Here is a 23,905-nt window from a genome sequence, read left to right as displayed (position 1 = left end):
TCTTGAACCTTATCCAAATAGGCTTTACAGTATCACTGAGTGACTAAAAACAGGTTTGAGCACCCAGAGCTGAGAACTACCAGTTTGAATGACAACACAGATAAAACTGTGAGAGAGTATGTCAAATACTTAAAATTTCATTTCACTTGATGAAACACAATCCTTAACCCATTATATGTTCACTTTGAAATGGAGGCAGTGATGAGACTAAGAAAAACCTTTTATCATAGTTTCAAAAAAATGTGTGAAATATAAATACAGTAAAGCTTTAAGTAGGTATCCAACCAAACTTTTATTGGTGTTTTATTGCAATCTACTTTAGGCAATAAGGGGAAAGTAAAAGGAAGAACTCCGATCAGATTTTATTCAACAAAGCAGTTTTTCATGAATACTTAAGGTCAGTGTATAGTCAGCTCAGCTTCCAGTATCAACTTGAGTACCTCAGCATGGAAATTTATGCCAGAATGACAACAGTAAGGCATCGCAAGATCCTAAATCATCTAAGATTAAACCATATTTTACATATAACTTTTAGGACAGTGTACTAATACTCTATAATAAATAAAGATTTTAAAAATGTGTTGCTTAGCCCTTGTTGAACTGAATTCAATTATTAGCTTATTCTTTAAGTACTCCAGTTAATAAAGGTTTGATTGTACTTCAAGAATTCTGACTTTTCCAAAGATAAAAAATTAGTTATTTGTTATGACAAAATATTAAGCTTAAAAGCACATTCACACTTGTCCTTAAAAGCATGTTTACATTATATGAGATAACTTCTCATGTCTGGAGACATGGTTCTTATGGCAAAAAGTCATATGGAAAGAACAACTAGAGGGCAATCCTCCCATCACCACGTCCTCCAAAAAGCCACACTCGGCCTCAGTGTAAAAGTTATATTTTATTGCCATGCTACAAAATGTATGAAGTTGGCACTGATAGGGAGAAATAGAGAACAAACGGTGGGGAGGGACAGAGGGCAAAAGATGTTGTTACATATACAACAAGGTTTTAATCAACAGTGGAAAATTTTGCCAATATTAAAAATGCAAACCAAATTTAAAATGCTGACATGAAACAGCATTAAAATACAATTTATGCATAGTACAGTATCACTTATGTCTTTTATTAGAGAAATATGGAATGTTTATAAAAGAAATTAACCATAGGGGGTAAAATTCATATTTCATATACAATTTGGCAATGGTAGTCCCACTGTTAGACAATTTTTTATAAAAGAAAAAAATTAAAAACCTAATAAGCTACCTTTATACAAAGTTGCTATATTTATGCCTTTATGTAGGAAAAAACATTTATAATGCAAATTAGGACATACAATAATGTTACATATTATACAATGTAATGAAAATAAAAACATTAACACAAAATTTGTCCTTTATAAAATGTATACTTTGCATTTACTAATGCAAATGTGGCACACCGGTGACTACTGTACTATTAATACCAGTTTGTTTCCATGCTATTATTATCATCTAATTGTCACAGAATTGCAATTGTAATGATGCTACAAAAGAATTGTGTTTATACCCCCCAAAAATGAGGAAGTAGGAATGGAGAATAGGGATGTAAAGAAAAGGAAAGATAGATATGGTGCTGGTTTGGGCAGAGTATATTGCGGTAGGTCACAGAAGTTGTTAACTTTTCAAGCCAAAAACATTTTCTATACATTCTGTAATTTCGTACCAATGCCTTTATTCAAATTTGGCAAACATCAGGGAAAAGGTAATTAGTACCATATACCTCACATCAGAAATATGAATGAGATGCCAATACATCAGTTACTTCTGAATGTTATCTCTGATGGTATATCTATTTCAGGGATTTATATATATATGTATATATGTATATACATATATACATATATATTTACACATACACACAAACTACACATTGCACAAAATACTTGGGCATTATGGGTTAGGAACAGCACAGGGGGAAGTGGGAAGTACTTTTTAGCTTGTTAAAACCTTTACCTTGAGGCAAAAATATGGTGGCACATTATTAGGAAATTATAAAAACATAAGGCCCCTGTCCCATTTTTAATAGAACATTACTGAGGTACATTTTTATATATTGTGCCACAGATTTCTTTTGGTGGGGGTGATAAACACTAGTTTGACTTGTAACATTGAACTGTGGGGTCAACATCAATATCTATAAAAACAAAGATTGCTTGGCAAATTTTCATAAGTCCCAAATGTGATCTATTCTGGATATACTGGGAAGTGAAAAGCTTTTTGCTGAGTCTTCAAGAGTAAAGTGCATATCTCATCACTCCACAGCAGCAGTAAATAAAAGGAACTATTTGCCAATCTTCCTGGAGGGAGAGAAGGCACCATATTTCATTTTTAAAAGAAGATGAAATTGGGAACTAAAACACTAAGAAAAAACACAGGTAATACCCATATCAGTTTCCAACCCTGGTCTGGGATAAAAGCTGTTATGATCTATATGAATAAAAGAGGATGCTATTTGGGGGAAAAAACATATGAACAATGATTATATTTCCAAAACTGAAAAGTAGGATCACATGGTCTATCAACAGAATAAAATATCTAAAATTAGGTCTGTCTCAGGAAATCTGAAACATATGGCCACAATTATATTCCAACAAAATATCTCATTCTAAAATGTACCTAATAATAGGTACATTCTTCCAGGATAGAGCTTAATGCCCATTACTAGACTACTGCAAAGGACAAGTAGTGTTCTACATTACTTTTTATTAAATAGGAACACAAGTGATTTCCAGAGATATCTAGAAATTAACACCAGTTGTATGCATACATCTTCCTAATATTCATAGTACCTAAAATCAAATTCTTAGCAGACAAATTGGTCCCATTTTTAAAGCACACAGTATTTAAAGCATAAACTGCAATGATTATATCGGAGTTACCTAAAAAATATAAAAGCTCATTAGAATCTGGAAAAATGAAAGAATGAGAAAAAAAAAGAACAAAGTATGCAACCTCCAAAATGAATAAATAGGTCAGCCCTTCCATTTGGAGGTTAATGTTCTGTCTTGACTGCTTATTTCAGAGAAAACCGTGTGTACTAATTCCATCACAATTCTTATTCCACATTACAAAAATCATCACATAAATTTGGCACGATTAGCAATCTACTCAGAAGAAAACATAAATGCAACAATATATTAAAAATGGAAACTGCACACCTATACCACTGCTCTCTTTTTAGAGAACAGTGAACACTTTAGTAAGCACCAAGTTCACAGGAAAAAAAGAAATTCTGCTATGCACATAAACCAATGGCACTGAAAATGATAGACACTTAATAATTTACTTTCTTTATAATGGTCCCAACTCTATTATTTTGCTAATCCATTCACTGCCCTATAATTGGTTATTTATTGAACAGGTTAGACGCTACATGGCTGAAAATGTTTTCATGCTAAATTAACCTTAGTTACATCTGGCAGAGCCAGATCATAATCTCAAACTTCCTCATATTTAGAGAAAATGGTAAAATATTTTGCAAGGTTACCTAACCTTCTTTCCACTCTACCTTCTCTTGTCTTCTCTACTGTTTGGGAAACGGGAACATTCTTGACTTTCCAAGAGTGAGGCATAGGACTTCTCGTCAGTTTATATAAGCTTCAATTCATTTTAAATCCTAAATTATGACACATTCTCATTGCTACAAGACTTCCACTGTACCTGCTATGCTGGCACCAATCTTAACATTCTATTGAAATCAAGGGATAATCAAAGATCCAGCAACGAGTGAAAGAACAGCAGAGCAGAAGAGCACGACAGTGGGCAAAGTACATCTGCAGCCGTGTGACCAGGGAATCACCGCTAAAGTGCTGGGGAGAGTGCCCACAGAGAAAACACAGTACCTTTAGGGAACTTCGCATGTTAAAAGTAGCTTCCTTTTCTTTCTCAGCTGCTAAAAAGATCACCTATGGGCCCAAGTAAAATTTAAAATTGAGAGAATGCTTTTATCAACTTGAAAAGTAAACAGGATATAAATAAATACTGGACAAGGGCAACCCTGTTATAGAATAACAGTAAGTTCCAAATGAACCTTCAAAACCACAATTTGACAAAAATGGCAAACTAAACAACAATAAACACATAGTCCAATTTCAAAACTATATACAAATGCGAACGTTTTAAATTGAAAAAGACATTAAGCAACAAAATAAGACATCCCAAATACCAAAGGCAAGAAACTGAAGGTAAATGGCAATCTAATGGCACAAATGCCTCCAGAACACAATGTTATTGTTAATAATCCATAGGAGAGACACTTTCAAGAGATCATGGACCAGATTTTCAAATGTTTTTGGGTAAAGTGACCTGAGACTGATTCTTGAGCCTATTATAATTCTGATTAAGATATCTGGGCATGCCCTTCAAATCACATCATGAGATGAGTAAAAGAAAATATCGTCTCTTTCCTGCCTTTCAACACACCAACAGCAAACCATATTCACGGATATGGGACTCTTCCTAGTAACGCTGAAGGCAAAGGAACTGACTGGTATATAAGCAGGTGTGGTACTTCTATTTCCTTTCCATATGTTTTGGCTCAAGTCAAAAAGCCTACAATTAATGAAATAAAGGATTTCTCATGTTACATGCTGGACGCCACACACCAGGAATAGTGAATCTACAAATATTACTTTCAAAGCCTAGAGTTATCTGTTAGTAATGCACATTATCAAGAGGCTTATAAAGTGTTTTAAATGCCAACCATGACTTAGATATGAATGATATGCATAAGTCCAGAATATTGATAAAAACCAACCAGCATGTCACTCATTTCAACTCATTTTAAATAGGCACTGTGAAAATGGGAATGCTGCTGTACAGTAATGAGTAGTATATAATGAAATTAGTGTTCTTTAATGAGTACCTGCTCTACATTAATTCCCTTTAGTTAAAGAAGCACATGAAATAGTCAAAAAAAAATCTTTTTTATCAGTCTATAAAAGGAGTTAGTGTTTAGAAATGAAAATGAAGCACTTGCATCTTCATTTTTAAAAACTTCACAAAGGTGCAAACAATGTAATGCTATCCAGGCTCACATGGGCAGGTCAGTACTATTATGTCTAGTTTTCCTAGATGTACCATCGTCGCGTGGCAGTGCTTTCTGCAGGTTGGACATAGCAGCAGTTCTCTCGATGTCTATCACAGCATACAGCTCTGTGCGCCTGGTGGGGGTCTGTGGAAGGGGAGTGGTAGGCGTTTTTGGAGTCTGAGGGTTGTCAGAGTCACTGCCACCTTCCAAGTCAACCTGTATATAATTGAGCTGCCTGTGTTCTAAACTTGGGCGTCTGATATCAAAGTTAAAGACTGTCGGTGTACAGTCCCGACGCCTTGAATATTCTATTTTGTGAGCACTTGCTGGCACTGTTACATTCTCTGTATTTACATAGTTATGCATTGGATCTAGATTATTATGGTAGCCATTCAGAGATGGGGTCTTTGGTCCTACATGGTCATCTTCATCCCTACTTAGCTTGCGGGCTTCCCAAACAGGAGGCAAAGAGGGTAAATTTTCATAGTTTAGTAATGCAGTTCTTCTCTGAGCTGAGTTGTTGATGTTCTGGGTGTCTGAGGTGCTGGCGGATGTCAGACGACCTCTCCTGACCCCTGAGGCACTAGGGGTACACAGCCCATTTATATTTTCATACACCAGTTTGTTAACAGAGGGTGCATCTCTTCGTTCATCACTGTCATATCCAGTGTCCCATTCTGTGTTATTTGCACCACTTCCACTGACTTGATCTCTCCCAAGTTTCTCTAGTTTCTCTTTTTCCATTAATTGCTTTTGAACAGGGGTTGGTCCTAAGACAAATCTGACTCCTTCGGGTTCAAGAAAAATCTGAGGGTCCCTGTCCTCAGCACTACTTGGTTCTTCTTTTGGTGTGTTGCTTTCAGCATTAGAAATCCTCGCTTCCAATGGGACGTGCACACTTGTGCAATTTTTCCGCTCTTCTTGCACGCCTGTCGTGTTGACATAGGTATGTACCTAAAACAAAATGGGAAAAGTGAATCAGTAACTTGATATAAAAAGTAAGACAAAAAAATCTGACCATATCAGTTAAGTTTACTGATTAGCTTTCTCTCTAAAAATACTTACTTAGAAGCTTTTGCATTTGCTTTTTTACTAATAAAAAGGTGTGAGGAGGGGATATAGAAATGTTATCTTCCTAACTTAATAAAAGAATAACTACAGTAATACTCAATATTACCCGTGATAGTAAAAGATGAGAAGCATTCTGTAAAAAACAAAACTCAGGAATAAATAGGGATTATCACTTTGATGTTGTTCTAGCAATTCTCATGAATGCATTAAAACATGATTCAGAAATAAGAAATAACAAGTATAAGAAAGGGACAAACTTATCATTATTTACAGATGATATGACTATATAAAAGATAAACCCTACTAGATTTAATAAGTTTTGTAAAATGCCTATAAAATAAATACCACCTATTAAAAAATAATCACTAAAATGATAATGAAAAGCTCAATGGTGGGCCGGCCGAGTGGTGCAATGGTTAAGAACTGGCTTGGGATGCCAGAGGGCCCCGGTTCGGATCCCACATATGAGGGCCAGTGACACTGCCCTCTACAGCTAAGATGCTGAACAACAGCTCAACCTGGAGCTGGGCTGCCATGAGTCGCCGGCGACGGCGTAGGCTGCAGCCCCTGTGGCAGTGGATTGCCATGGGCTACCGTATGTAGCCAGCAGCCAGCGTGAGTGGTCAGCAGCTGCAGTGAGCGGCCGTCCAGAAGCCGGAGACTGATCTGCCTCGCCCGGGAAGAGCGCAATGATGGTGCCAACTTGGGCCAGTGAAGCAACGTCCTCCACAACTAGACTGAAGAACAAAAGGACAGCAACTTGTCTGTTCCCCTTCCCCCAATTCCCCAGCACTGCTCCCATCCCAATTCCCCAATAAAAATCTTTAAAAAAAAAGCTCAATGGTATTTTGGGGGGACAATATAAAAATGTTTAGAAGTCTATACATAAAGTTTGAAGAACTCAAAAATAAAATGCAAAACTGAGGGAAATGTAATTACAGTAAATAATATAAGAACTCGTGTACAATGTAAAGAACACAAAGAAATGAATTTAAAATGATAAACATTTCCTAATGATAAATGACCATATGGTTTACAAAAGATAAGAATAACTAATACATAACAATATTTACCAGATCCTTCCTCAAATGAAAAGTAGAATAGTCAGGAATATTAAATAGCTCTATAAAAACACTGACAACAAAATCTACCTTCCTGCTTGTAGTCCACCATTATAAAAACTGTAATATCAGAAGCATCATAAATTCCTAGATCGACTGGAGGTTATTATAACGGGAATTGGCCATTAGTTATTTCTGTCTTTATCTATAGATGAACCTCTCCTGTGAATTCACAAACTACGGTAATGCTAAGCTTCCCTCAGTGCCAGTACATATTTCAGCATATGTCATCAAATATATGCTATTTCCTCTGATTCTTTACTACAAAAGTCATATATAAATGATGAAAGCTAAAATTCAAACTGACTGAAATCTTCAATTCCATACTTTAACACTACACAAGCTGTTATTCTGAGACAGATAGCAGTGCATGCTTACTTGTTCCTCGGCCACAAGCAAAGGGTGTGTAGACTCTTCGCCTACGGAAGGCAGGCGTGCACTCCCCACAGAAGGATGTCTGCTTGAAGGATGGGATGAAGCATCTCCAAATGAGGGGTATCGGGGATATCCATTAGGTAAGTTCTGAGCAGCAAACCCCGGAGCTGAGTTTTCGTTTGATTATTGGTTTAAGAAAAGCAGGATACAGGGTAGGGGACAGAGAATAGAAATGAGTGAGAGCCCAATCTTCACTGAGAGGATTAAAGAAGGTGTTTGTGGTAAGACACAGCAGAAACCAGAGCACAAACCACGGCCCCCTCCATGCCAACTTTCCATTCACATTTAGGTAGTATGTAACATTTAATGTTATCTTATTAAAATATTAAAAATCTTTATAATTACAACTAACAGTTTTTAAAAACTGCCAACCAGTATACTATGTTAGCCAATGATGACTTCTAACATTTTATAGATTAAATATCCATAGTGTATAGTTTATAAGTGTCTGCTATTCAAAGTACAAGAAGGAAAATGGTTATTTACTTGTAGGTGTTCGAGGTGTTCTGGGGACTTCCAATTCTGTCTGATGATTATTCCTTTCAACAACTGGCTCTTCCACCACATTTATACTATTATTTTGCATAATCTCTTGCAACATGTTAAATAATTCTTCTGCACGGGCACACTTAAAGGCAAAGATTCCTACAAATGTGAACCAGAAGGGAACAATGGTTACCACATCTTTTAAAAAGATACAGGAGCACCTGTCAAAGAACAAAATTGTAAAATAAGCATTCTGTGTACCAATAGCAAGAAAGGCCTTTTAAATAAAGGTCTGATAAATTAATGGTACTCTCTGTTTCAAAACCTAAACACAAAAGGAAATTCACAGAATAATTTTCACTTGTCTAAGGGAGACGGCTCAAAATAAGGCAGACAAAAACAAGATTTGCACACCTACTTCAGTCTGCTTTTTAACAGCAGGGGGCGCCCAACTCACTATTGCCAAAGTGATCCTTTGCCATTTGACAAGCCCTGGCTCTGTTATTGTGTTTAATTATTGTAATAATTATGTAAGGTAGGGCTTGCCATTCACCTCTGATAGAGAAAAAATTTGATGCTCGACGGAAGTAATTTGACCAAGGAGTAGGTAGCAAAAAAATCAAACTATGTAATGTTTAACTCTCAAGTTTAGGTTCTTTCCTCAACAAGTTATAATAGTAAAAACACATAGTCAATTTATTGGGACTAATCATTTATAGAAAATTTTAAAGATAATATGAGTCAAAATTCTGGACATAGAAAATGTGCTTAATAAATGCTTGATAAGTGAATACATAGTTTACGATATCTCTTTTCTTAACAATGCACTTATTTGGGTAATATTTTCTATCAGGATAAAGTAATATTAACATTGAATACAGAATAACTGCAAGTTATTTCACGTATTTCAAATGTGATAATGTTTGGAGGAAAAAGAAGGCTCTACCTACCTTGTCCAGTTTGACACCGTCGACCACTTTCAAAAGAAAAGAGATTCGAATCATAGCCATAGCGTCGCAGGCAGAGGTAGTGCCATTTTACCGAGTCACGTTTGCGAGTGTATAAAATCAGTTCTGTGTCTGTAAGTTCCATTATACCAGAACCTAACTCATTACCATCATCATCCACATTAATGACCTAAAAAAGAAATTTTAATTAGTGCTAACCTAACGCTCCCACTTGACAGACATACACATATTTCACCAGTTTGTAAGGAAAACACACTGTTGCTGATTGGTTCAGTTACTGGTTCCTATGTTAGTTCATGCTTCAACCAATGTGTGTGGGGCATGGACTATGCAGCAGTGTAATACCCGGTTCATATATGCAAGATTTCACATTCCCACTGGGGAGATAAGATATACAAAGTCAACACCACAAAACTGTATATGATTGACAAATGAGTACAACGGAGGCTGCAAAAGGCAGGAACTATGTGGTCAAATGTTGTTGGAGAAGCCCTCACATAAGAAAAGGAGGGGGCCGGCCGGCCGGCTGAGTGGCTCGTTGGTTAAGAGTTGGCTTGGAATGCCAGCTCTGAGCAGCAGGGCCACCGGTTCAGATCCCACATGGGCCTGTGACCCACTGTGCCCTTTATAGCTAAGATGGTGAACAACAGCTCAATCTGGAGCTGGGCTGCCGTGAGTCACTGGCAACAGCGTAGGCTGCAGTAAGCTACGGTGAGTGACTGGCAGCCAGCGTGAGTGGCCAGCAGCCGGTGTGAGCTGCCGTGAGTGGCCGTCCAATGGCCGGCAAGCGACTGCCTCACCCGGGAAGAGCGCAATGATAATACCAACATGGGCCAGTGAAGCGACATCCTCCACAACTAGACTGAAGAACAAAAGGACAGCAATTTGTCTACTCCCCTTCCCCGATTCCCCAGTGCTGTTCCCTCTCCCAATTCCCCAATAAAATCTTTAAAAAAAAAAAAAAAGAACAAGAGGGACTTTAGTTGGGTCTTGGGTATAATTAAATTTAGATAGGAAGTGAAATGAAGAGGGAAGCTGGTGGGTCAGAATTTGTAGGGCATATCCTCACGATGCAGAGCTACAGCAGAGAGAAAGAAGGTATGTTTCAGAGAGACCAAGACAAGACTAGCACAGAGTTCATGTTAAGGGAAGGCCTTACACTACTGAGTTTCAGAAAATGGGCAGAGACTATGAAGAATAGATAACACTTGAGAACTTACTAAAATGCCTGGAACTGGGCAAAGTACTTTACGTGTATTTTTCTCATTTAATTCTCATAACACTCCTAAACTGCAGGTAATACTATTTTCTCCATCCTACAAAAATGAAGAGTGATAATGTAACCTGTCCCAAGTCACAAAGTTTCACAGCAACAGGACTGTGACCTCCACCTAAGTTTGTGTGCTCCAGAGGCTATGTTTCATAGCAGATGGAAGTCAGACTATGAGAAACACTAACTGGCTGTGGATGAGTCAGGCATGGAGCATTTAGCCTCTAGATAACAGAATACCACAGAAATCTCAGAATGATGAAAGAGGAAGATTAATTTGATGTCAACTGCAGGATGGATCACAGACGTGACTCAAGATAGAGTCCTGTTAAGAAATTATCCAGGCATGAAGCAATGACTGGAGGTGGTGACAGGACTAAAAAGGAACCCATAAAATGGCATGTTGAAGAACATAATACCAGAACTGTGTGGCTAATTGAATACAGAGGACCAAAGGGAAAGTAAAAAAAGGATTCCACACTGTCAGTAAGAAAATATCATCATTTGTTAAAAAAGGAAAAAGCAGAGTGGAAATGAAAGGGTTTGAAGAAAAAAGAAAGTAAGAAACATTAAGTGAAGTAAAAGAGTATCTGAATAGGCAGTGAGAGATGTAACTCAATCAGTTATACTGACCTTAAACTTGTTCCGATGGTTATCTGGGACAGTGTCTTTATCTGGACAGCTACAACAGCTACCCATGGCTTCTTTCAGAAGACCATGTGAGCGCTACATGAAAGATAATTTGGAAAAAATTATTAGATGTAGGATACAAAAATCATAAAATAGAAAAAGATTTTAGAAGTCATTTAACACAGCCCTGTATTATTTTGATGAGGAAGATTAAGCCCAAGAAGGTGTATGGCTGGAACTAATTTAACATAACTAGCTGGTGAGTTTTTCTCAGTGATGAGAATAATTTTGTGAGGCAGACTTCACAGACCTCAAATTTCCAGCTAATTTGCAAAGGTCGGCCTATTTTAAAATGATCTTTAAACACAAATCAACTTAAGGTCTCATATGTAACACTATTTAAATAAAGTCATTCAAGGAATTAACTCTTTATGCCTTATCGGAAATTTCATGTCCCTCATTTAATAAATATCGAAAGGCATGCTAGATTTCTGGCTTAGCAGGGATTTTGACTTTTATTACTCATTGTAGCATCCTTTTTGTACTCCATCAGACAAGAGTTCATGGGTAAACAGAACACAAATTTGGAATAGATCATTAAGCTAGAAAGGCAATTCAAAACTCAAGCAGTAACTTAGAGTAAATACTGGAAAAACTGAAACAGCGTATCTAACTAATCCTTCTTTCCCACAAAAGATTACTGATATGAGGTTATAGGAGACATTAATTGTTCAAGAACACTCCAAATAAACAAAGAAAAAATTCAAAACATCACTTACAAACAGGGAAAGAATCAGAATGAAATGTGACAATATTTGAAAAGGAGGAAAGAAGCACACGCCACTAAACATTAAAAACATAAATCTGATTAAAACTTGCTTAAAATTCTTCAGTGGATCTTTACTACCTTCAGGGAAAAATTCAAAGCTTGTCAGTACGACATGAGGTCCTTCCCATCTGGTCCCTATCTACTGATCTAGGCTAACCTCCTCCTTGTCACTGCTTCGGTCCTAACCAGTCATACGACACAGTTTCCCCAGACCATTTTGTTCTCTCACACCCTTCCATGCTGCTCCTTTTCTGCTTCTTTTTTTTCTCAAGATTGAACCCAGAGTGCAGGGCCTTCAGGACGTCTTCTCTGACTCCAACCAACTGGACAAGTTATACTTCTTCTGTATCCTCTCAAAGCACCCTGGGCTTCCCAATATCACAGTGTCTTTCACACTGTTTACTTAGTGGAAATTGTGACAGATTGTTTACTTATCTATCGTCTTCCCTCCACTTGATTTTTATTACTCAGGGATGAATCTTATTCATTTCTGCATTTCCCATGCCTAACACAACACCAAGCACATACTAGTACACAGTAGGTGCTCTAAGTCTCTTGTGAGCTTAATGAAGTGTACTAAGCAAAGGTAAAGCATGTCTGACAGGCGTTAGTATTAAGAAGGTGAAAAAGTATACTAGTATGTACACCAAAAAGTGATAAAATAATAAAATTAAATTAAGACTCATTTTAGCATTTTGCTAAGTACCATAGTGTAAAAATGATTTAAGTCACAGTCTGTACCTCTGAAGAGTCATGAGTCTAAAGGGAGAGACAGAAATGGAAACAGATATACATTGTGATAAACCTTATATTACAATGTGAGAAGAGTTCTGTGGGCACAGAGAAGGGAGCAACTAGCTCTGTGGGTTAGGCAGGGAGGAAGCACCATTTGAGCTGATACTTAAAGAGTTGAGCAGAAATGGCATGCTGGGCAAAAAACAGAAATAAATACTTGAGAAGTATGTGCAAGGACAGGTCATGAAAGGCTGCAGTGCATTCAGGAGACAGTGAGGCATCCAGTACACCTGGAGTACAGGGTGGGCTGTAACACAAGCAGGGACCAAACCATACTGTCCTGAACAACAAGGCAGGGATCTGGGACTCCAACCCACTTGAAGCTAGCCTGTCTCGAGAGTCCCCAGTCAAACAGACACGACTCTATCATGGCATTCACCACATTCTATTGTAATATTTGTCTGTCTCACCACCCACTTCACCGTGATCCTCCTGAAGAGAAACCCTGTCTTCTTAATTTTCTAGGGCACTAAGCATGCTACTTGACGTAGCACATGCAATATAATATTTAATTTTTAAAAATTAATAAATGTTTGATAAATTATAGGATGCAAAGACAAAAGAATATTTTTAAAACTTTTTTAAAGCAGAAGGATAATTGATAAACAAAAAAAGACTTCTCGAAATCACATCCTCCTCCTCACCACTCACCTTCTCGTGAACATAAACAGCTAAAAAATTACTACGGGGTGGCTTTGGCCTCAAAACATGGTGCCTCAAAGTAATGTTTTTAAACTATTTCTCAAAGGGAGTAGAAAAATTATTCTTTCACTAGCCGCCTTCAAAAGCTACCTGCCAAAACAGCTCCTCCCGTGCTGGGATGGTATGTGAGTGGTAGTGCGACCTACTTGGGGATTGTATCCACACTGAATTTTAGTTCAGTACAATAACTAATGAAAGAGCTCACATGGGACACAAAAGTTGTGTATGCCAGACCCAGGAGAATAGGTTTTATCCTACACATGATGGAAAGCCACTGAAGAATTTTAAGCAGGAAAGTGAGGGGGTCAGACTTCATTTTAAATATATCGATCTGCAGGATAAATTTAAGTGGAAGTTTAGCTTAGAGGGAGGGAAACCAGTTAGACTATTGAAAAAAGAAGTATGTTAAAAACTTAAAAACCAGAGCAACAACAGTGGGGATAAAGATGAAGAAGACGAATTGAGGAAATATTTCCAAAGACAAGTCAGCAGCACTGAGAGGCCGGCGAGGCGCAAGGGAAGGCAAAGGCAGTCTCGAGGGTAGCAGATGACGGGCGCTGGCTCCATCACCTGACAGGAAAAAATGGTGGTCTTTCAGTGGAAGCGGTGGGGAGCAGTGCAGTTTCAGACGTGTTAATCCGAGATTCCAGAAAACAATGAAATGCAGCTATGCAATAGAGAGCTAAGAACATGAGTATGGGTTTGAAGGAGGTAAAATATTGAAATACATGTGGTACTTAAATCAATAAAACAGAAGACACTGACCGAGGACAGTATAAAGAGCGACCTGAGGTTGAAATCCTGAGGAATAAAATGTTTAAGTACTGGTGTAGAGAGGAGCAACTGAAGAAGAAGAAGAAGAAGAAGAAGAAGAAGAAAAAAAAAAAAGGTCAGACTAGTACAAACTAAGAAAAGAAAGTGTCAAGAAGGAAGGTTCCATCCATGGAGTGGTAGAGGCAGAAACCAAACCGCAGCGAGCAAATGGGAGATCCGCAGAGAGTGGAAAGTGCACTTTCAACAACAGGGTGAGGGAGTAAGAAGTACAGCACTAGGGTAGGGGCAGGCGCGGTTTCAAAAGAAAATGCGATGCTTGAGTTATTTGCTGTTTTGAGATGACAGATTTATTATGCAGGTTTGTAATCAGTAGGTCAGGAAAGGTTTAAAAATACAGGGGGGAAAAGGAAAGAGAAGGGCTCTTGATGGATCAAGATAGAGGGGAAGACTGAAGAAGATGAGTTCCAGGGCCCAGACTCAGGAGTCTGACCACAGGAGGAAGAATGTCCCTCTGACGAGAGAGGGAAGAAAATAAGGATGGGGGGAGTATAGTGGAAAAGCTAAAGTACATTAACATCTATTACCCTAAATTTCCTTTGTAAAATAGAAGGCAGGCATGCAAAATGAGGAGAATGACAGGATTATGCACTGAGGAGCTACCTACCCAAGAAGGGTAGCAGGATTTTAAGTTGGCTGTGCTGAAATCTCAGCAGAGGCTGGACACTAAAACTATGCTGTTTATCAAGCTGTGTTCAGCAGTCCAGAAGGTAGACAGTTCACCTGACCCAGGGTCAAAGGGTAAGAGGACAAGAAAATTAAGATACTGGCAATACGGGGCGGGGGGGTTGAAGTGATGGTCTGGTCAGGAAAGAGGGCTGGCAAAATGGGACAAAGTGGAGGCAAAAGGAACAAGAGGCCTCAGTAAGGTTGCATAGGCTTAGTTAGTATGAGAGAGAGACTAAAACAGCTGGAAAAACGGGCAGTTGTGGTCAATTTCCAACATAGAAGGAGACTTTTTTTTACGTGGAGTGTTCATCCACATCTCTGACTCCTCTTCCTGAACCACAAACTTCTAGGCAAGGGGAAAGGCAAGATATATTCTGCATATATGACCACCAGACTAATATTTGGAGACCACATCTGAGTTATGTAAGACCTAATATTATGCACTAAACTGTGAACACTTGATGAGAAACCATATGATCTCAGTCAGGATCTTATAGCACCAAGTTCATAACTCAGCCAAAACACAAATAGACTCATGATGCTCCCTTACGAAAGCAACTTAGGAAAGTTGCTAGAGTACATTCAAGAAAAAAAGGTAGCTACTTTGGAAATATCAATATTGCAACAAGTTTGCTGAATATTTTAAATTAGTAAACATCACCTTAGTTTAAGTAAAGCCATTTGTCCTTATTCTTTGGAGGTGGGAGGTAACTGCAAATGAGGGGCAAAACGAATGCATTCAAGAAAACATTAGATTTCTGGTCAAAATGACAGACTAGGTAAACATTGTGTTTACTTCCTCTCATGACCACATCAAAATCACAATTAAACGACAGAACAACCATCATTGAGAACTACCTGAAGTCTAGCAGAACCTAAGTCCTAAAACTAAGGACATACAGAAGAAGCCACCTCAAGACTGGTAGGAGGGGCAGAGACGAGGACAAGCTGGTCCTACACCCGCGAGTGACCATTAAAAATCGTGAGGGATATCTTGGCTGCAGAGGTCGCCTGCTCCCAGAGGACTGAGAGGTTCCAGCCCCACACCAGGCTCCCTAGCCCAGGGTTCCAGTGCCAGGGAGAGAAGTCCCCATAATTTCTGGCTGTGAAAACCAGTAGAGATTGTGGCTAAGTGAGACAGGGTGGCTAGTCCCAGGTACTCCTCTTAAAAGGCCTGTACAAAGACTACTCACAGACAGACTCACTTGCTCTCAGCTCCAGTGCTGGGGCAGCAGCTAGAAAGGCGCCAGGGACATACGGAGAGGAACTGAATTGTCTGGGTTTAGGGTGAGGTCTGGAGATGCAACTTTCTTGTGGACAGAGGAGCTGGTGGAAGCCATTCTTTGTTGAGCCCTAGCCCTTCCTGGTGTGCAGAAATAGGTGACCACCATATCTGAATCTCCAGCAACCTGGCTAACACCATTCGTTCTCCCCGCCCTGGTGATTGCCTGAGACCCTGCCCTACCCAATGTTTGGGCACACTCAAGCCACTTCCAGACGCTTTTCTATACAAAAAGACTGTCTTGGATCATGCGTCAGACTTTCCTAAAATCTCTCAAAGGTTCACAAAATCCAAACAAGCAGCATCTGGCTTCAACATGCCCCATAACTCTGGCTGAGCAACCCTAAGCGCAGCAATAGCGACAGCCTGCCTCGATTCATGGCTTGGCATCTCAAAGCACCTCCAAGATCAGTGTGGGTGGTAGCCATCTGTGGATTGCTTTGTGGCTAATGCCAGGTGGCCCCTGACAGGGCACAGGCTGCAGTTGAACTTGGCCTGCAGCGGGTTCCCTCACAAAAGGTTCTGGGACTGGCACACCCAGTGGACAGCTTTGGACCAAGTAGGAGCATCACCAGGCCACCTCCAAGGAGGACACACCCAAAGGGTAGACTAAGCAGGTACCAGCACCCTGCTAAAGAAAATTTTGCTCTGTAGGAGCAACACCTGCACAACAGCCCCTCCTCTGTAGTCACAGCCAGTCCTTACAACCAATCAGCATGAAGGTCAATCCCCCAATGATATGCAAACAGTAACAGCAATCAAGGCGCAACTACAACAGAAGAGCACACACATCCCACACAAGAGACATACCTGGAGCAACCGGCTTTACTGACCAGAAAGACTGCACTACTGGGTCCCACAGGATACCTACAACACAGGCCCCTCTACTAAGACCAGGAGGCACAGCAGTCCTACCCAATACATAGAAATAAACACAGGCAAAATGGGGAGACAAAGAAACATATCCTAAATAAAAGAATAGGACAAAGCTCCAGAAAAAGAGCTAAACAAAATGGAGATAAGCAATCTACCAGATGCAGAGTTCAAAACATTGGTTATAAGGATGCTCAATGATCTCAGGAAGGACTTTAACAGAGAGATAGGAAACATAAAAATAGAGATAGAAAACACACACACAAAAAATCAGAAATAAAGAATACAATAACCAAAATGAAAAATACATACAAGGGAATCAACAGATTAGATGAAGCAGAGGATCAAATCATGACTTGGAAGATAATGTACCAGAAAACACCAAATCAGAAGAGCAAAACAAAACAAAACAAAAAACAAAAAAATGAGAGAGTAATTTAAGGGGCCTCTGGGACAACATCAAGTGTATCAACATTCACATTATAGAGGTACCAGAAGGAGAAGAGAGAGAGCAAGAAATTGAAAACCTATTTCAAGAAATAATGGAAAATTTCCCTAACCTGACAAAGGAACAAGATATACAAAACCGGAATCCCAAAGTGCAGAGTCCCAAACAAGATGAACCCAAAAGAGGCCCACACCAAGACACACCATCATTAAAATGCTCAAGGTTAAAGACAAAGAAAGAATCTTAAAAGCAGCAAGAGAAAAATGGTTAGTTCCCTACAAGGGAGTTCCCATAAGACTATCAGCTGATTTCTTAACAGAAACTTTGCAGGCATGAAGGGATTGGCAGAAAATATTCCAAGTGATGAAAAGCAAAGACCTACAACCAAGATTGCTCTGGGCAGCAAAACTATCACTTAAAATTAAAGGACAGATAAAGAACTTCCCAGACAAGAAAATCTAAAGGAGTCCATCAGTACCAAATCAGTATTACAAGGAATCTTAGAGGGGCTACTTTAAGATGGAAAGAAAAAAAAAAAAGATAAAAAATATGAATAATAAAATGGCAAAAACTACATAGTATCAAAAATTACTCTAAATGTAAATGGATTAAATGCTCCAATCAAAAGGTAGGGTGTCCGAATGGATAAGAAAACTAGACCCTTGCTGCCTATAAGAGACACACTACAGATCAAAAGACACATGTAGCCTGAAAGTAAAGAGATGGAGAAAAGATATTTTGTGAAAATGAAAACAAAACCAAAAAGCTGGAGTAGCAATACTTACACCAGACCAAATAGACTTTAAAACAAAGAGACAAAGAAGGACGCAGTAATTCCACTTCTAGGTATATATCCGAAGAAACCCAAAATGCTACTTCAAGGAGATGTGTGCATCCATATTATTCATTGCAGCACTGTTTATTTATAATGGCCAAGATATGGAGGCAGCTGGATGTCTGTCAACAGAAGAATGGATAAAGAGGAGGTGGTACATATATACAAAGAAATACTGATTGGCCATGAAAGGAAATGGGCTCTTGCCATCTGTGGTGGCATGGATGGACCTGGAGGGTATTGTGCTGAATGAAGTATGTCAACCAGCAAAAGACAGATGAAATGTGATTTCGCTTATATGTGGAATCTTAAGAACAAAAGAAACAAACAAGACAGAAACAAACTCAAATACAGAGAACATTTTGATGATTGCCAGATGGGAGGAGAGTTGGGGGTCGGTGAAAAAGGTGAAGGGATTAAGTACAAATTGATTGTTATACAGTAGTCATGGAAATGTAGGGTACAGCATAAGGACTATAGTCAATAATATTGTGATAGTGTGCTACAATGTCAGATGGTTGCTGGACTTATCATGGTCATCAGTTCTTTAGTTATATAAATGTTGAATAACTATGATGTACACCTGCAACTAATATGATATTGTATGTTAGTTATATTTTAATAAAAATCTTTAAAATCATAAAAATTAAATAAATTGTATAAATTTAAAAAAAGAAAACATTAAAATCTCTTTGTAAAAAATATAATTTGTGGACTTCATGATTTTTTTAAAGGTAAAATTCAACTTACCTAGATCTGGCCATTAATATTCTTAGCCTCTGCTGCAGCATCAGGAGTTGAATCATACTTCAAAATACCATGTTTTCTTTGTTTGATGACTTAACCTAGAAATAGTAGAAAGAAGTCGACAATTTCTTAACTTCTTTTAAAATAATAATTCTCCTTATGAGGCTTCTGGCAATACTGTTAGTTCAATTATTTAAATTCAAACCTCTAAAAATTCGATTAAAACTATTTAATATATAAGATGTATTTTAAAAATTAATATGATATATAGATGTTATCTTTAACATGGCCTTTTCAAAAGAAAAGTAAAAATGCAATAGTCTGAGTTCTATGATGTTTGGCTATTAGGACCTTTAGAAGCCACTGATTCTAGCTTCTCCACTACAGTTATGACATTGGAAAAACCACTTGTCTATATTTAATCTCCTCAGCCATAAAATGAGAGGTTAGACTAAATAACCTCCAAAGGTTCCTTTCCAGCTCTAAAACCCTCTTTTAGCCAGTGGCAGGCTAAACCACCTCCAGTCACTTTTCTTAAACCTCACCATCACTCCTCCAAGAGGTGACTCTCTTTAGACTCCCCGCTCCATATCTTCCTATTCTACAAGATGCCCCCAGGTCCAAATCAGAGGAGTCAGCCATCAGAAAACAGTCCATATGGACAAGCATACCACAGAGTCAAAGGACAATATAAATTATAGCAATCAATTACAATCTAGAGTTTCAAGAGATTTCAATATCCTTTTGAAAATTTTCTGGTCAATGTACTTTTTACAGCACAGAAAAAAAATCAAATTCACTCAAACACAGGCACTAACATTTACTGAACAGCTACACCATATCAGGCATTATGTTAGGGGTTTTGTGAAGAGTCTCATTTTAATCTGTATGTTAACTAGAATCTATATGTTAACTATATGTTAATCTATATGTTAACAAGTATGATTGATATTCAAAAAGGACATTTCCAAAACCATGAACATACATTCAATCAAAAATTTCAATTCTGGATTTCAAACCTGCTTATGAAATCAGTGGTTCAGCCAGGTGTTTGCTTATGTCCCTCATAAGCTGCTGCTACACCCGACATTACTTTACGGTGGGCAGCAACCCAGTGTCTCTCCCTCCTTTCCTCTAGAAACTTAACACACATCATGCTTTGTCTCTGGCTTGGAAAACTGTCCAGCTAATTGTACCATAATCCATTTCTCTTTATGAATATATATTGTTTGCCCTCTCTTTTAAGAGATTTTAGCCAATTAACTCAGGAAAATCTCTCTTCGTCTCTCTATTCATTCCACTTACAAGCATCCCACAATTCCCATCCCAAAATTAGTTTAATCATAGATTAGTTAATCATAGTAAAAATGATTAAGGGAATGAGAGTAATCCATCCAAAACTTTATATCAAGGAAAAGTCCTAAGATTTGAAATAAAACAGATTAAAGAATCAATGTACCAACCTATAAAGCTCTTGAAAATATTAAAAAGCCTCCATTGGAATCTCTAGAAACTTTGTCCCACCTTCTTTTTTTTTCTTTTTCCAATTTTTTTATTGTAGCAAAATAAACATAACATAAAATTTACCATCTTTTAAGTATACTTTCATTATTGTTAAATAGATTCAATATTGTTGTGCAACCAATATCCAGAAGTTCATCTTGTAAAATTGAAACTCTATACCCATTAAACAACTCACTTCCCTGCTCCCCAAATCTCAGCAACCACCATTCTATCTACTTTGTATAAGTCTGACTACTTTAGATGCCTCATGTAAGTGAGATCATACAATAGTTATCTTTTTGTACCTGCCTTAACTTAGTATAATGTCCTTAAAGTTTTTCATGTTGTACAATGTGTCAGAATTTCTCCTTTTTAAGGCTGAATAATATTCCATTGTATGAGGTGTGATAAAAAATTATGGTGAATGCTGCTGCCGAGTGCCATCCAACAGAGAGAAAGGGGTTTTCAATACAGGAAGCGGCGTGTCAAACCTTAGAAATGGTGTGTGACAAGTTTCAACTTGTTTGGTGCAGTCAGTTGGATGTGAACTACCATTGAGGCAAGGTGTGTTTTAAAGTGTGCCATAAATCATCCTTCATGATGACAACACTCCGTGTCACACATCGCTTCTGGTATAAGGCAATTTCTGTCAAATAAAACATTATGTTGTGTCCTCATTCATGTTATTCACCAGTTCTGGAACCTTGCAACTTCTGGTTCTTCCCCAAAGTCAAAATGACCATGAAAGGTAAACATTTTGAATCAATTCAGGACACTGAAGCACCCATGACTGCACAACTAAAGACATTCACAAAAGAGGACATCCAGAAAGTCCTCAAGACTTTCAATCCACTTGCTTCAGAAAGTGGCAAGAATGATGGAATAAGTGTGTTCAAAGCTTGGGGCGGGGTGGGTATTTAAAGGGGGATTAATGGCAATGTGTCTTTTACTGTAATATTTTTTTTTATTTAAAACTTCACCATATTTTTTTTATCACACCATGTATGTACATACCAAATTTTGCTTAGCCATTCATCTGTTGTTGGACATTTATCTACCTGTTGGCTGTTGTGAATAATGCTGCTACAAATATGAATGTACAAATATCTCCTCGAGACCCTCTTCTCAATTCTTTTGGATATAGACTCATAGGTGGTATTTTACTGTGATAATTAGAATTATCATATGGTAATTCTATTAATTTTTTAAGGAACCACCATACTGTTTTCTGCAGCAGCTATGCCACTTACATTCCCAACAGCAATGCACAAGGGTTCCAATTTCTTCACATCCTTGCTAACATTTGTTGTTTTCTGGGTTTTGTTTGTTTGTTTGGAACTGGCCATCCTAACAGGTATAAGGTGGTATCTCATTGTAGTTTCGATTTGCATTGCCCTAGTGATTAGTGATGTTGAGCGTGCTTCCATGTGCTTATTGGCCATCTGTTTATCTTCCTTAGAGAAATGTCTATGCAAGTCTTTGGTCCATTTTTGAAATCAGGTTCTTCTTCTGTGGTTAAATTTTAGATGTATGTTCTTTATATATGCTGGATATTAACCCTTATCAAATATAGTAATACCTCGGTTTATGAGCATAATTCGTTCCGGAAACAAACTGCTCGTATTGCAAGGCATTGCTCGTTTACCAAGTTAAAATGTATTAGGTTGGTGCAAAAGTAACTGCGGTTGTTGCCATTATGAGTAATGGCACAAACCACTATTACTTTTGCACCAACCTAATAGAAATGTTTGCTCATCTTGTGGAACACTCGCAAACCAAGTTACTCGCAATCCAAGGTTTTCCTGTATATGATTTGCAAATATTTTCTCCATTCTGTGGGTTGACTTCTGCACTCTGTTGGTAGTGTCTTTTGATGTACATTTTTTTTTCATTTTTCATGAAGTCCAATTTGTCTATTTTAGCCTTTATTGTCGTGCTTTTAGTGTCATATCTAAAAAAGCACTGTCAAATCCAAAGTTGTAAAACTTTAGTCCTATGTTTTCTTTTAAAAATTTTATTGCCTTACATTTTGATCTTTGATCCTTTTTAATTTTTGTATGTGGTGATAGGTAAAGATCAAAGTTCATTCTTTTGACTGTGGATTTCCAATTTTCTCATCACTATTTGTTGAAAAGACTGTACTTTCCCCATTGAATGATTCTGACACCATTGTCAAAACTTATTTGACCATGAGGGTTTTGGTCATGTAAGGTGAGCTTATTTCGAGGTTCTCTATTCTATTCCATTGATCTATAAATCTGTCTTTATGCCACCACACTGTTTTGATTACTATAGCTTTGTGGTAAAATTTCAAATAGGAAGTGTGAGTTGTCTAGTTTTGCTCTTCTTTTCCAAGATTGTTTTGGCTACTCAGGGTCCCTTGAGATTCTATATGAATTCTGGATAAGTTTCTATATGTGAAAAAAAAATCATTGGGATTTTGGTAGTGATTGCATTGAATCTGTAGATCTCTTTGGATAGCAGACATTTTAACAATATTATACCTTCTAAATTTATGAACATAGAATATGTTTATTTTTAATTTCTGCCAGCAATATTTTATAGTTTTCATTGTATAAGCTTTCAGTTCCTTGGTTAACTTAATTCCTCAGTATTTTATTCTTTTTGATGCTACTGTATATGAAATTGTTTTTGTAATTTCCTTTTCAGATTATTGTGTATGGAAATGCAACTAATTTCTGCTTGCTGACTTTATATCCTGCTACTTTGCTTAATTCATTTTAGTTCTAAAAAAATTTTTGTGGAATCTTTAGGGTTTTCCACATACAAAACCATATCATCTGCAAACAGATAATTTTAATTATTCCTTTCTGGTTTAGATGCCTTCTATTTCTTTTTCTTGCCTAATTATTCTGGCTAGAATTTCCAGTACAATATTGAAAAAAAGTGGTGAAAGTGGGCATTCTTACCTTGTTCCTGATCTTTAAAAAAAAAGGTTTCAGTCTTTTACTACTAAGATGTTCACTATGAGTTTTTCATATATGGCTTTTATTATGTTAAGGTAGATTCCTTCTATTCCTAGTTTTTTTAGTGTTTTCATTATGAAAAGATGTTTAATTTTTGTCAAATGCTTTTTCTGCATCAATTAAGATAGTCGGTAGTAATGTCCCCACTTTAATTTCTGATTTAAGTAATTTGAGTCTTCCCTCTTTTTCTTTATAGTCCATCTAGCCAAACATCTGTCAACTTTGTTAAATTTTTTGAAGAGCCAACTTTTGGTTTCATGGATTTCCTCTTATTGTTCTATTCTCTATTTCATTTACCTCTGCTCTAAACTTTATTATTTCCTTACTTCTGCTAGCTTTGGTTTTAGTTTGCT

General features: G+C 37.6%; 1 protein-coding gene across 3 annotated transcripts in view; it reads right to left on the bottom strand.

Annotated features, from left to right (window-relative positions):
• Positions 1 to 273: 273 nt before the first annotated feature.
• FRS2 (fibroblast growth factor receptor substrate 2) overlaps positions 274 to 23,905 on the bottom strand; it is a 108,278-nt gene continuing 84,646 nt past the window's right edge. For all 3 annotated transcript variants that reach the window (XM_019640550.1, XM_019640549.1, XM_019640551.1), the window contains 6 exons: positions 19,066 to 19,160; positions 11,055 to 11,147; positions 9,134 to 9,320; positions 8,184 to 8,342; positions 7,641 to 7,804; positions 274 to 6,024 (listed from right to left, as the gene is read on the bottom strand). In XM_019640550.1, the coding sequence (XP_019496095.1) occupies positions 5,074 to 6,024; positions 7,641 to 7,804; positions 8,184 to 8,342; positions 9,134 to 9,320; positions 11,055 to 11,120 (1,527 nt within the window). In that variant the 5' untranslated portion in view covers positions 11,121 to 11,147; positions 19,066 to 19,160 and the 3' untranslated portion in view covers positions 274 to 5,073. The remainder of the gene's footprint in view (positions 6,025 to 7,640; positions 7,805 to 8,183; positions 8,343 to 9,133; positions 9,321 to 11,054; positions 11,148 to 19,065; positions 19,161 to 23,905) is intronic.

This window comes from Hipposideros armiger, unplaced genomic scaffold (genome assembly GCF_001890085.2).
Source record: "Hipposideros armiger isolate ML-2016 unplaced genomic scaffold, ASM189008v1 scaffold_51, whole genome shotgun sequence".
NCBI lineage: Eukaryota > Metazoa > Chordata > Mammalia > Chiroptera > Hipposideridae > Hipposideros > Hipposideros armiger.
The sequence above is the reverse complement of the archived record's forward strand: the minus strand, read 5'-3'. Positions and strand labels throughout refer to the sequence as shown.